This window comes from Pagrus major, chromosome 19 (genome assembly GCF_040436345.1).
Source record: "Pagrus major chromosome 19, Pma_NU_1.0".
NCBI lineage: Eukaryota > Metazoa > Chordata > Actinopteri > Spariformes > Sparidae > Pagrus > Pagrus major.
Genome location: NC_133233.1, coordinates 29,774,865 through 29,789,173, shown reverse-complemented (window position 1 = coordinate 29,789,173; position 14,309 = coordinate 29,774,865). Strand labels below are relative to the sequence as shown.

The window sequence follows — 14,309 nt, the reverse complement described above, 5'->3', positions numbered from 1 at the left end:
AGAATCGTAGCACCGCTGAGTGTTTGTGTTGAAGTAGAAGCTGTTGGCCTGACTGAAGATGACACAGATGATCTTCTCTCTGAGCCGCTGTACAGACACAGGTCTTCTCTCATCGACGGACGGCGTGACGACTGATCGACACAACACACAGATCAGCCGGCGGGTTTGTTGGACGGATGATGGAGAACGAAGGCTGCGTGTTAACCGATGAAAGCCACGGACAGACTGGACAGTGATCATGTCGTTCCTCTCTGTTTGATTCCCGCTCCTCCTCGATGTCAGTCATCTTCTGTCAGTGTGTTAGCATGTTAGCATGTTAGCTGTCGTCACGATTGGGTGAGTCTTTTCTAAAGACTGTGTCTCCATCTGAGATTATTAAAGGTCCAGTGTGTAGGATTTAGTGTCACGTCTCAAATGTAAAGATGCTAAATGTGGCTGTCTTTAGAAGCGGTGTTAAGTTTGTCCACTCTGGGCTTCTGTAAAAACATGGTGGAAGAGGAGCTGCTGCTTCTGTGTAACATAGACACACTCATCATAACACCATCGTCAATATTTCTGCTGACAGAGCCTCATGAATCCGACACACTGGACCTTTAATCTGCAACCAGTCGATGAGAAATAATATTATTGTGTCATCTCTAGTCGATGTTTCAGTGAACAGAGATTCAGTCAACAGGACCTGATGTCTGACAGATATTCTGACACAGTTCTGGTGTTGACGTGATGGTTTCTGTCCAGCGCCACCAACAACTTCAAACATCTCTGGAGCTTCACAGTAAAACAGAGTTGCAGCATTCAGCTGAGGAGACGATATTTACATCCTTTATTAAGATGAAAGAGAAGCTCGACACATTAATATTAACTTTGAATATCTTTGACATCAGTAAAACACAGCGAGCTGATCTGAACACGTTAACTTGTTTAGTAGTTCTGTTAATTAGACTCAGCTGGAGGTGACGACGTCTCGTTTCATACGACGGGCTCGTGATTAATGTTTGAAGGTTTCAGAACATCAACACACGTAGAAACCTTCTGAGTTGTGATTCGCTGTAGTCTCGTCGTTTGTGTTTGTTTGTTTGTGTGTTTCTTCACATGCAGCTCAGAGTCACATCAGACCTGCAGAGTGTGTGTGTGTGTGTGTGTGTGTGTGTGTGTGTGTGTGTGCGTGCACTCAGAGCGTTTATATTTGTAAAGAGTTGAACTGAACACAGGAGAACCAACAGATCACATATATATTAAAGTTAAACATAGACGTATATAATATATATTCTGCACATACACAGGAGCACAGTCAGCTGCAGTACGATGCGTTCAGGTACAATCAGAGATACAAAGGTTGTTGGTGTTGTAATTATGAGAGCAGGTTCATGTGTGACATCAGTCTTCAGTGTCCCTCGTCCTCTGCCGTACGTAACGACAGTCATTCTGTTATTGAGATGCAGTTTTTAACTTTAGTTTCATGTTTATTTTGATCCTTTTAATGTTTTTGAGGATATTTCACAGGAACACGGCTATAAAACAAACTATCAGGCGTCCAGCTGCAGAAGATTGTTATTATTATTTGGGTTTAATATGTAACAAATATTTAATGTTGTAGAAAGATGAGATTTTGATCCGAACTCTGTGTGACTGTCTGGTGATCAGGCTCACAGTTACAGCAGAGTTTGGGTCACATCAGCTGGTCAGCAGCTCGTCGGTGCTGCTCAGGTCGGTCTTCATGTTCTGTTCATCCAGTAACTGCTCATATTTATATTGGTATCTACTCTGACTGTACAGAGGTGGATGTGATGAATCCTCCTGATCGCCTCCGTCAGCTGATCGTCAGCATTAATCAGCTGTATTGATGATCCCAGCTGACTGTGTCCTCAGGTGAAGCTGTGTGTTGGACCTGCGTCTCTGACTGTGATGAAGACGTGACAGATGTTTAGTTTTATGACGACGTCCTCACAGCTGCTGTCAGATCAGATTTATGTGGCTGAGAGGTTCAGTGAATGTTGATTGATCCTGAGCTGCTGTCAATAAACACTCACCTGCGACACCTGTGGTCTCTGCTGTCCTCTGTCCCTCTGCTGTCCACTGCTGTCCTCTGTTGTCCACTGCTGTCTGCTGTCTTCTGCTGTCTTCTGTTGTCCACTGCTGTCTGCTGTTGTCCCTCTGCTGTCCTCTGCTGTCCTCTGTCCCTCTGCTGTCCACTGCTGTCCTCTGTTGTCCACTGCTGTCTGCTGTCTTCTGCTGTCCTCTGTTGTCCACTGCTGTCTGCTGTTGTCCCTCTGCTGTCCTCTGCTGTCCTCTGTCCCTCTGCTGTCCTCTGCTGTCCTCTGTTGACCACTGCTGTCCTCTGTCCCTCTGCTGTCTTCTGTTGTCCACTGCTGTCTGCTGCTGTCCTCTGTTGTCCACTGCTGTCCTCTGTCCCTCTGCTGTCTTCTGCTGTCCTCTGTTGTCCACTGCTGTCCTCTGTTGTCCACTGCTGTCCTCTGTCCCTCTGCTGTCCTCTGCTGTCCTCTGTCCCTCTGCTGTCTTCTGTTGTCCACTGCTGTCTGCTGCTGTCCTCTGTTGTCCACTGCTGTCCTCTGTCCCTCTGCTGTCTTCTGTTGTCCACTGCTGTCCTCTGTCCCTCTGCTGTCTTCTGTTGTCCACTGCTGTCCTCTGTGTCCACTGCTGTCCTCTGTCCCTCTGCTGTCTTCTGCTGTCCTCTGTTGTCCACTGCTGTCTGCTGCTGTCCTCAGTTGTCCACTGCTGTCCTCTGTCCCTCTGCTGTCCACTGCTGTCTGCTGCTGTCCTCAGTTGTCCACTGCTGTCCTCTGTCCCTCTGCTGTCCTCAGCTGTCTGCTGCTGTCCCCCTGCTGTCTTCTGCTGTCCTCTGTCCCTCTGCTGTCTTCTGCTGTCCTCTGTTGTCCTCTGCTGTCCTCTAAAGAGGCAGATGTTTAGTATTGAAGAAGAAATTCAAACTCAGAATTTGAATATTAACAATATTGATGACACTGAGGTGGTCGTTAACATCTTGATATATATGCATATATATATATACATATATATGTATATATATACATATATATGTATATATATGTATATATGTATATATATATGTATATATATGTATATATATACATATATATGTATATATATACATATATATGTATATATATACATATATATGTATATATATACATATATATGTGTGTGTATTTGGTAACACTTTATTATATCTTACATTAAAATAAACAATTATATGTAATTAAAAATGGCAAATGTATAGTTAATTAAACTTTGGTTAGTTAATGATTAATAAACTTAATTCAGTGTGAGTTGCAGTAGATGATGATGATGATGGTGGTGATGATGATGATGGTGATGATGATGATGATGGTGATGATGATGATGATGATGATGATGGTGATGATGATGATGATGGTGATGATGATGATGGTGATGATGATGGTGATGATGATGATACTCTTCATGCTTCATTAATTCTGTAGTTCATTTTTAACCTTTACAGCTGCTTAATACACGTTTATGAACCATTTCATTGTTTCTTAAAAGTGAAATTACTGAAATAAATTGAATTAACTTTAAATTGATCATTTATTAATTATATTATTATAAAGTGTTACTCATCTTCATGCCAAGTACAAAATACATTTAATCAAGTGGAATGAAGTTAAGTCAAAGTTGGCCATATCTGTTACTTTACAAAGAAGAAGGAGAAGAAGAAGGAGGACGAAAGAGAAGAAGAAAGAGAAGAAGAAGAAGGAGAAAGAGAAGAAGGAGAAGGAGAAAGAGAAGCAGAAGAAGAAGAAAGAGAAGAAGAAGAAGAAGCAGAAGAAAGAGAAGAAGAAGAAGAAAGAGAAGAAGAAGCAGAAGAAAGAGAAGAAGCAGAAGAAGAAGAAAGAGAAGAATAAGAAGGAGAAAGAGAAGAAGAAGAAAGAGAAGAAGAAGAAGAAGAAAGAGAAGAAGAAGCAGAAGAAAGAGAAGAAGCAGAAAAAGAAGAAAGAGAAGAAGAAGAAGGAGAAAGAGAAGAAGAAAGAGAAGAAGAAGAAAGAGAAGAAGCAGAAGGAGAAGAAGAAGAAGAAAGAGAAGCAGAAGGAGAAGAAGAAGAAAGAGAAGAAGAAGAAGAAGAAGAACGAGAAGAAGAAGAAGAAAGAGAAGAAGAAGAAGAAGAAAGAGAAGAAGCAGAAGAAGAAGAAAGAGAAGAATAAGAAGGAGAAAGAGAAGAAGAAGAAAGAGAAGAAGAAGAAGAAGAAAGAGAAGAAGAAGCAGAAGAAAGAGAAGAAGCAGAAAAAGAAGAAAGAGAAGAAGAAGAAGGAGAAAGAGAAGAAGAAAGAGAAGAAGAAGAAAGAGAAGAGAAGCAGAAGAAAGAGAAGAAGCAGAAGAAGAAGAAAGAGAAGAATAAGAAGGAGAAAGAGAAGAAGAAGAAAGAGAAGAAGAAGAAGAAGAAAGAGAAGAAGCAGAAAAAGAAGAAAGAGAAGAAGAAGAAGGAGAAAGAGAAGAAGCAGAAAAAGAAGAAAGAGAAGAAGAAGAAGGAGAAAGAGAAGAAGAAAGAGAAGAAGAAGAAAGAGAAGAAGCAGAAGGAGAAGAAGAAGAAGAAAGAGAAGCAGAAGGAGAAGAAGAAGAAAGAGAAGCAGAAGAAGAAGAAGAACGAGAAGAAGAAGAAGAAGAAAGAGAAGAAGAAGAAGAAGAAAGAGAAGAAGAAGAAAGAAGAAGAAGCAGAAGAAAGAGAAGAAGCAGAAGAAGAAGAAAGAGAAGCAGAAGAAGCAGAAGAAGCAGGAGAAGAAGAAGAAGAAGAAGAAGCAGAAGAAGCAGAAGATGGCGTCCTTCTCCTCCGGCCCGCTGGGGGCAGCAGAGCAGCAGCTTGTCTCGGTGGTTCTGTACAATCAGAATCCGGTCGGACAGATTTCTGCAGCTCGACTCAGAAACTCTTCAAACTTCGTGTCTGACGCGTCTCACGCGGACTTTTTTACACAGTAAACACTGAACATGTCGTCAGAACCGAGCCGTCACCGCTGAGGTTCGTTTCTGGATCTGACGGGCGGGAAAATTCAAGATGTTTTCGGTAAGTGTGACGTCACCAGAAGTTAACGTTAGTCAGAAGTTTCTATGAAACATCAGAAAGTTGTTCGGCTCGTGGAGACGTGACGGGTCCAACCGGACAGACAGCGTCACGGTTCTGTCTGCTGGTCCCGGGTCCAGGCTGCAGAACCAGAACATGAGCTTCTGCTCTGCGTCCTGTTTACACCACTGTCTCTTTAATAACGCCAGGTCACGTGACCCACTGACTCCAAATCAGAGCCGAAATGTGTCCATGTCCCGGTTCGATGAGACAAACGTCCTGTTATTAGATGTTAGTGCTTCTGTTTTGTTTCATTAATACTTTTAATGAAAAATCAGCATTTTTGTTATGAGGTTCAATTTATAGTCCGCATTTTATTTAATAGCTTCCAGGTCATTTGACCCATTGACTCAAATTCAATGCAGAAATGTCTCCATGTCCTGGTTCAATGAGACAAACCTCTTTATATTAGAGTCAGTGCTTTTTTGAAAAATCAGCATTTTTACTAGGTTCGATGTGTCATCAGCAGGTTTTTCAGTAACTTCCAGGTGGTTGTGGTGGAAGTTTCTGAAGCAGTAATAGATGATTCACACAAGGTTGCTTTTGTGTATTTAATAAAGTGGTAGAAGAGTTAACCAGGACTCATCCACCAAACAAACCCTGGCAGAGACTGACCAGTCACAGACAGGGTTACAGTTCAGAGACACTGAGACGCACTGAGACACACTGAGAGACACTGAGACTCACACAGACACACTGAGAGACACTGAGAGACACTGAGACTCACACAGACACACTGAGAGACACACTGAGACTCACAGAGACTCACAGAGACACACTGAGAGACACTGAGACACACTGAGACTCACAGAGAGACACTGAGACACACTGAGAGACACTGAGACTCACAGAGACACACAGAGACACTGAGACACACTGAGAGACACTGAGACACACTGACACACTGAGAGACACAGAGACACACAGACACACTGAGAGACACTGAGAGACACTGAGAGACACTGAGACACACTGAGACACACTGAGACACACTGAGACTCACAGAGAGACACTGAGACACACTGAGAGACACTGAGACTCACAGAGACACACAGAGACACTGAGACACACTGACACACTGAGAGACACAGAGACACACAGACACACTGAGAGACACTGAGAGACACTGAGACACACTGAGAGACACTGAGACACACTGAGACTCACAGAGAGACACTGAGAGACACTGAGACTCACAGAGAGACACTGAGAGACACTGAGACTCACAGAGACACACTGAGAGACACTGAGAGACACTGAGACACACTGACACACTGAGAGACACAGAGACACACAGACACACTGAGAGACACTGAGAGACACTGAGACACACTGAGAGACACTGAGACACACTGAGACTCACAGAGAGACACTGAGACACACTGAGAGACACTGAGAATCACAGAGACACACTGAGACTCACAGAGACACTGAGACACACTGAGACACACTGAGACTCACAGAGACACTGAGACTCACAGAGACACACTGAGACACACTGAGACTCACAGAGACACTGAGACTCACAGAGACTCACAGAGACACACAGAGACACTGAGACACACTGAGAGACACTGAGACACACTGAGAGACACTGAGACACACTGAGACTCACAGAGAGACACTGAGACACACTGAGAGACACTGAGAATCACAGAGACACACTGAGACTCACAGAGACACTGAGACTCACAGAGACACACTGAGACACACTGAGACACTGAGACTCACAGAGACACTGAGACACACTGAGACTCACAGAGACACACTGAGAGACACAGAGACACACTGAGACACACTGAGACACACAGAGACACACAGAGACACAAAACAATACCCAGCTGTAGAGGCGGCCTTGATGTACCCACAACACCCGACATGCGTCCGGGAGCACAGAGTGCTGCTGCACAAACACTGTGACATAAGCCAGCGAGGTCGCTGTGTTACAGTGAGACAGACAGGTCAAAGTGAGGACAGGCCATAATTCACAGTGCTGAAGGTGTAATAAACCGCGAGGTTAAAGGTCAATACGTGAAATAAAACAGTGCACGGTAACAATATGTGTGGTTAAATGCAAACATAAATTCCCCCTTTGACCATTCTTTGGTCGTTTAGTCTTTACAGATGTGTCACATAACGTCAGTGAAGGCACGCACAATTAGCATCAGCTGTTTCTGTAGAATGTGTCTGTGTTGTCTGCACCAAAGCAAAGCGTGTGTCTCAAACGTCTCAAACGCAGCCGTTCAGTGTGTTTGTTAACCGGAAAAGGGGATGGCGGCAGAAAAGCCAACGGCAATGTGTGCCTTGTATTCATCAGGGACACCACTCTGATACCATCAGATACACAGAGCCGCTGAAGAAAAGCTCACGTTTGTGTCGCATCATTGCTAAACACACATTTACCTGTCCAGCTGTCAGGCAGGGCTGCACCCTGCACCACAGTCATGTGACCCACCGACTCAAAGTCAATGCTGAAATGTCCTCCTGTACTGGGTGAAAGAGACACACCTCGTTTTATTAGAGTTCAGTTGTCCTCATTTTTATATTAATATTTTTAAGATGATCCAGGAGAGCGAGGGGAGGCTGGAGGACAGGAGGAGGGAGGTGGGCTGCCAGTGGGAGAGTCCGGAGGAGGAGAGGAGGGAGGTGGGCTGCCAGAGCGACTCAGCAGAGAGGAGAGACGCTGCTGTCCAGGTGGACCTGCTGAGTCAGCAGCTCAGCTGGAGACACACAGGTGAGACACACTGCAGGTACGACCACTGAACAAAGAGTCCAGATGAGGCTGTTCAGACCAGGTATCACCATCTATCCTGAGTAATCTGATTACTAGTGGACAGCTCTAAGTACAGGTGTGAATACACACAGTGACTCTACAGCTAATGTAAATCTGTGTGTGTGTGTGTGTGTGTGTGTGTTCAGGTGTGTGTGGCGTGGCGTGGCAGTGTGTGTCTGTCAGAGCAGATGAACCAGGAGGGGGCGCTCTGCTGCAGCACTGCAGGACACACCACTGCTCCCCCCTCGGACACACTCAGCTACCCACAATGCCTCTGTTCCAATCACCTGCACCGCCAGAGTTCAAAGAGCTCCAGCAGACCGCCTCGTTACCCAGCATGCCTCTGTGCGAGCCGCTCCCCCTGCTGCCTCCTGCAGACGTCTCAGCTCCTCCTTCTGGACTCATCGCTCCTCTGAGCCCCCACATGGCTGAGGAGGAGGAGGAGGTGGGGGAGGAGGTGGAGAAGGTGGGGGAGGAGGAGGAGGTGGAGGAGGAGGAGGAGAAGGTGGGGGAGGAGGTGGAGGAGGAGATGGTGGGGGAGGAGGTGGAGGTGGAGGTGGTGGTGGAGGAGGAGGAGGAGGAGGAGGAGGAGGATGGAGTTAAACCTGTGGAAACAGAGGACACAGAGAAGGTGCGAAGGCCGAGGAGGAAGAGGGTCGGTCCACCAATCAGGTACCTGCTCGAGTCTGAGGGTCAGTCACATGGCCTGTCAGTGGCCAATCACAGCAGGGGAGTGACAGTGAAAGAGGAGGTGGAGGAGGAGGTGAAGGAGGATGGGATCAAACCTGTGAAGACAGAGGAGACGGGGAGGCCGAGGAGGAAGACTGTCGGTCCACCAATCAGATATCTGCTCGAGTCTGAGGAGCAGTCGCACTGCCTCGCAGGGACCAATCACAGCACAGCGAGGGGAGCGAAGGTGATAATGAAGCCGGGGAGGCTGAGGACAGGGCACCAGGAGGAGGAGGAGGAGAGGAGAGGAGGGGTGGAGCTAACGGAGAGGACAGACAGTGGCAGGGTGGAGTCCTCAGAGGACAGAGGGTGGCTGCTCTGTCAGGTACGTCCTCACTTCACAACATCAACATGATATAATCTGTGAGCTCAGCGTCACGTCTCTGGTGCCTCAGTTTCATTATATATTGAAGACACTTCTTCTCTTGGTGGACTCTCAGTCCTCTGATGGGCATTCAGACCAAACATCAGGCCAATTATTTGCACGTCTAGATCACAAAGTCAATGAAAAGACAAACACAAATTTGCATGTATTTGTGTCGGGTGAGGGTTTGTGTGACGCTGTGTCTGAAAACCTTTCAGTGGTGACATCCACACTGACGTCATGACGTTAACGTCGCTGATGTGCAGACATTCATCATCAATCAATCTTTATTAGTACAGCACCAAGTCACAACAAAACTCATCTCCTGAGACTTTCCAAACTGAACAGGTCTAAACCAAACTCCTTGATTCATTTACTTACAGAGACACAACATTTCCCCCATGAACACTTTGAGACAAACTGCCTTTAACAGGCAGAAACCTCGAGCAGAACCTGACTCGTGATTCATGATACACATCATTCACATGGTGAGATTTCTCAGGAAATACCAGGTACTAAAGCTCATCACCTGCGATAATAACCCACCCGTCTGTCTGTCTGTCTGTCTGTCTGTCTGTCTGTCGTCAGGTGTGTGGTCTGACCTTCACCTGTCGGTCGTCCCTGCAGCTCCACCTGTCTGTCCACAGAGCAGGAAGCCGGCTCAGCTACACCAACACTTCACTTCTGCACCACCATCACCACCACACACAGGAGGAGGTTAACACCACCAGTGATGGAGAGAGGATGGAGAGGAGAGACGAGGAGGAGGTGAAGACCCGCCTCCCAGATTCCGCAAAGGCTTCTGATTGGCTGAAATGCAGAAAGCGCGTGCCCAGAAATCCGCGGTGGTGGGTCGACTTCTGCACCACGATGAGGAGGAGACGGCAGGAGAGAGATGGAGCGAGGGGGAGGAAGAGGAAGCGGTGTCGAGAGGAAGAGGAAGAGGAGGAAGAGAGAGGAGGAGGTGGAGGAGAAGAAAAGGAGGAGGAGGAGCAGCCTCAGAGGCCGAGGAGGACGATGGTCGGCCCTCCAATCAGGTACCTCCTGGAGTCAGAAGAGCTGTCACATGGGCCAATAACAACCAATCGGGACAGAGCAGGGGGGTTAAGAGAAGGTAGAAAACCACAGAAGAAGATCAACGCTGAGGGCGGGGCTTCAGAAGACGCAGCTATGATTGACAGTCCTGAGTTTACAGAGCGGTCAGGTCGGACCAATCAGGACAGAGTGAACAGACTCAAAGGAAGAGGAGGACAACCAAATAAGGTCGGGATTGACAGTGAGGCTGGGGGCGGGGCTTCAGAGAGACACAAGACCCTCCTCCCAGCTTCCACAAAAGCCACTGATTGGCTGAGACGCAGAGAGCTTGTGCGCAGAAATCCACGGTGGTGGGTCGACTACCGAACCACGATGAGGAGGAGACGGCAGGAGAGAGATGGACCGAGGGGGAGGAAGAGGAGGAGGTGCAGAGAGGAAGAGGAGGAGAGGAAGGAGGAGGTAAAAAGAGTCCGTCTGAAGGAGGAGGGAGGAGGAGAGGAGGAGGAGGAGGAGAGGAAGGAGGAGGTGAAACAAGTCTGTCTGAAGGAGGAGGGAGGAGGAGAGGAGGAGGAGGAGGAGGAGAGACAGACAGAGGTGAAAAAGGAGGAGGAGGAGGTGGAGGTGGAGGTGGAGGAGGAGCCTCAGAGGCCGAGGAGGACAATGGTCGGCCCTCCAATCAGGTACCTCCTGGAGTCAGAGGAGATGTCACATGGGCCGGCAACAGCCTATCAGGACAGAGCGGGGGGTTTTAAAGAGGGTAGAAAACCACAGAAGAAGAGCCAAGTGGGGGGCGGGGCTTCAGATGATGCAGCATTGATTGACAGGCCTGAGGACACAGACAAGCAGGCAGAGAGACAGATGGGTCAAACCAATCAGGACAGATTGGACGGACCCAATGAAAGAGGAGGAAGACCAAATAAGGTTGTGATTCACAGGGAGGCTAGGGGCGGGGCTTCAGAGATGACTGACAGAGCTACACCTGTCTCAGACAGACAGACGGGTTCGTACAGGCGGTCTTACCTGGTGTACGTCGACCTGCAGAGCAGTCAGGTGACTGTTCTCTCCCCCTGCTGTGTCAGACTGCAGCGCCTCCCTCTGATTGGTTGATTGTTTTATTACCGTGTTACCTGAGCACAGCAACATGACACACTTTGTTTTGTTTTTATTAAACGTATGTATTTATGTGAGGTCATCATCAGGGACTGTGTTTGTACGAGTGGTGTGTTACAGTGTGCAGGAGACGTGTTTGTTACTGGAGATGATCTGCTGGTTTGTATCCAGTTTAATGTTGCTGAAGACTCTTCATGTCTGACACATCTTATTTTGTCAGATTTGATTTAATGACAAAGTTAATAAAAAGTTATCAGACGTGTTTTCATTGAATAAACGGAGTGTTTGAGTGTTTGGATCAGTTTGTCTCGGTCCAGAGTCGTCCTCACAGCGGACCCTCCACCCAGTCAGCACATTTATTCATTCAGCTTCTCACTAGGAAACACATCAGGATGAAAGCTTCATAAAAAAGTCAGAATTATGAGATAAAACGTCAGAACTTTGTTTTTCTGTGTATGAAGTAGTTGAAATGTCTCCACCAGGGGGAGCTCCAACAGCAACACGCTGCTCTGACGTTAATGCGCCAGTATTAATAATCAATAATCAATAATGTCACGTAGGATCAGAGATCAGTCACACACATACTGTTACTGCATCAATACTGCTGACAGTACTACTGTACTTTTAATTTGAAGTAAATTGTGATGGAGTATTTGTCAGTGTTGGGCCTGAAGTAAAGAATCTGATTACTCGTCAGCTGTTTTATAAATGAACGGTTTAATAACGTCACATCGTGACGTCAGTCTGTTCCGATCACCAGCAGCTGATCGTGTCTGTGGTCATTTATGTGACTCGTTCTCATTTTTCAGTTCTTAGATGGGGATGTAAAACGAAGAGATGAAGAACAGGAAAATATGTGATCAGGATATTACTCAAGAAGAAATCCATTTATGTATTTCTAAGTTAAAGGATAAGAAGTCCCCTGGGAACGATGGTTTAACTAGTGACTTTTATAAAATCTTCAAAGAAGAGATTTCAGAATTTGTGTTCAATGTTTCTAAGGAAGCTTTGTCTATGGGGAGACTACCGCCATCTATGTCTCAAGGCCTCATTACATTAATCCCCAAACCTGGGAAAGACCCAGTGTGTATTGAAAATTGGAGGCCAATCACTTTAATTAATAATGATGTTAAATTATTATCACTTATTTTTGCTCAAAGGCAAAGGCATGGAACCACCTGTAGCTTCAATACAGAGAGAGGCATTAAACAAGGAGACCCCATTGCACCCTTTTTATTTCTACTAATCATGCAAACTATGGCACCTCACATTAATAAAGATTATTTTAGAGGCATTCAACTTGCAGAAAGTCAATTGAAATGTTGTCAATTAGCAGATGACACTACTCTTTTTTTAAAGAATGAAAAGGAGGTAAAAAAAAGCAATTGACTGTCTCGATGCATTTTCTCTGGTGTCAGGTTTGAAGGTTAATATTAAAAAGTGACCGAATAACCTGACAGAAATAGAAGGTATTTGTATTAAAGATGTTGTATCATATCTGGGCATTAAGATATGCAGGAATCAAGAAAAAAGGGTTGACTTGAATTTTAATCCACTGATTGAAAAAAAGTATGATATGTGGCTATCAAGAGATCTGTCAATCAGTGGACGAATTTTGTTATCTGAAAGTGAAGGGTTATCTCGGCTGGTCTACACAGCTATGGTATTGGATGTTCCACCAAAAAAAGTTAAACAGACTGACACGAAAATGTTCAACTTGGAAATATAAGCCCCACCAATTAAAACGAACAGTACTGTGCAACCCATACTGTCAGGGGGGCCTAAATGCATTGGACTTAAATACATCTTACACAATTTTAAAAATAAACTGGATGAAGAGATATTTGCAGGGAAAAAGTAAATTATGGTACATTATACCAGAACTTATTTTCAAGAGGATCGGGGGGATTGAATTTCTTTTAAACTGTTATCATAGTGTTGATAAACTTCCTGTCAATCTGGCAAGTTTTCACAAACAAGCTTTACTTTCTTGGATGTTAGTCCACAAACATAATTTTTCACCACACGTGTCTGATCTGGAATAATCAAAATATTCGATATAAGAACAAATCTTTGTTTTTCAAGAGATGGTTTGACCAAAATATCTTGTTTGTGACACAGTTATTGAATGAAAATGGACATTTGTACAACTACACTGAGTTTTTAAAAAAAAAATGCAATTCCTATTACACCTAAAGAATTTGCCATAATATTTGACGCGATACCTGCAGAACTGTTGATGTTATTGCGAGGAGATAGTAGACCACAGCTAAATGTACACTTTGAGGCAAACTTAATGTTAGATGGTATAAATTTAACAGACAAAAAATGCACCAATAGACATATAAGGAAACTTTGCCAAGAAATTATAACCCCATCAGCTAAACTACTCTGGGACTCAAAATGTATCGGCATGAACTGGAACTCAGTGTGGACTTCAGGCAGCAGATACTGTGTCACAGACAAGATAAAGGACGTTTCTCTTAAGATCATACATTCAATTTATCCTGTCAATCATCTCCAGATTTAAGGATGTTAATGTCAACTGTACTTTTTGTGAACAGGAGGAAAATATTTGTCGTCTTTTTTTTGAATGTCGTTATATTTATTTGTTTTGGATGGAACTGGAAAACATGTTTGAATCTTTGACAGGCATCAAGCTTAAACTTAAAAAGATATAATCCTCACTTATGATGAAAAAAAACTTAAGGGAAAGGAATTGTTTTTGTTAAATCTTTTTATTTTACAAGGAAAATATTACATCCATAAATGCAAATGGTAAATATAAAACCAAAATTATTCATAAAACCAAATTTTTATGAATTTAAAATAGAAACCAGATATTACATGCAGCTACTAAAAAACATGAAAGACAGAAAAGCTCTAAGAACTTGCAATATTATAAATTATTACAAACAATTATATGATTTGCTAATACCCCTGTCTATGTATATATATGTATATATGTACATATGTATATTTTTGTTGTTGTTTTGTTTGTTTGTTTGTTGTCTGTTTATTGTATGAATGTATATATGTTTGTTTATGTTTAGTAATAAAAAATAAAAAAAAGATCGTGTCTGTGGTTAAACTGTGGGCGCACAGCACACACATTACGGTAACGGCTCACTCTGCGTCCTTTACGGTAAAGGAGTAGAAGCCGGAAGTGAGCTCAGACGAGCGGTTTG

At 44.5% G+C, this 14,309-nt stretch overlaps 1 protein-coding gene across 1 annotated transcript; it reads left to right on the top strand.

Annotated features, from left to right (window-relative positions):
* The first annotated feature begins 4,865 nt into the window (after positions 1–4,865).
* Positions 4,866–12,545, top strand: LOC141014892 (uncharacterized). Its single transcript, XM_073488831.1, has 6 exons — positions 4,866–5,053; positions 7,670–7,844; positions 8,030–8,349; positions 8,455–8,937; positions 9,565–10,545; positions 12,540–12,545. The coding sequence occupies exons 1-6, from the start codon at positions 5,045–5,047 to the stop codon at positions 12,543–12,545; spliced, it is 1,974 nt and encodes a 657-aa protein (XP_073344932.1). The 5' UTR covers positions 4,866–5,044.
* The last annotated feature ends 1,764 nt before the right edge of the window (positions 12,546–14,309 follow it).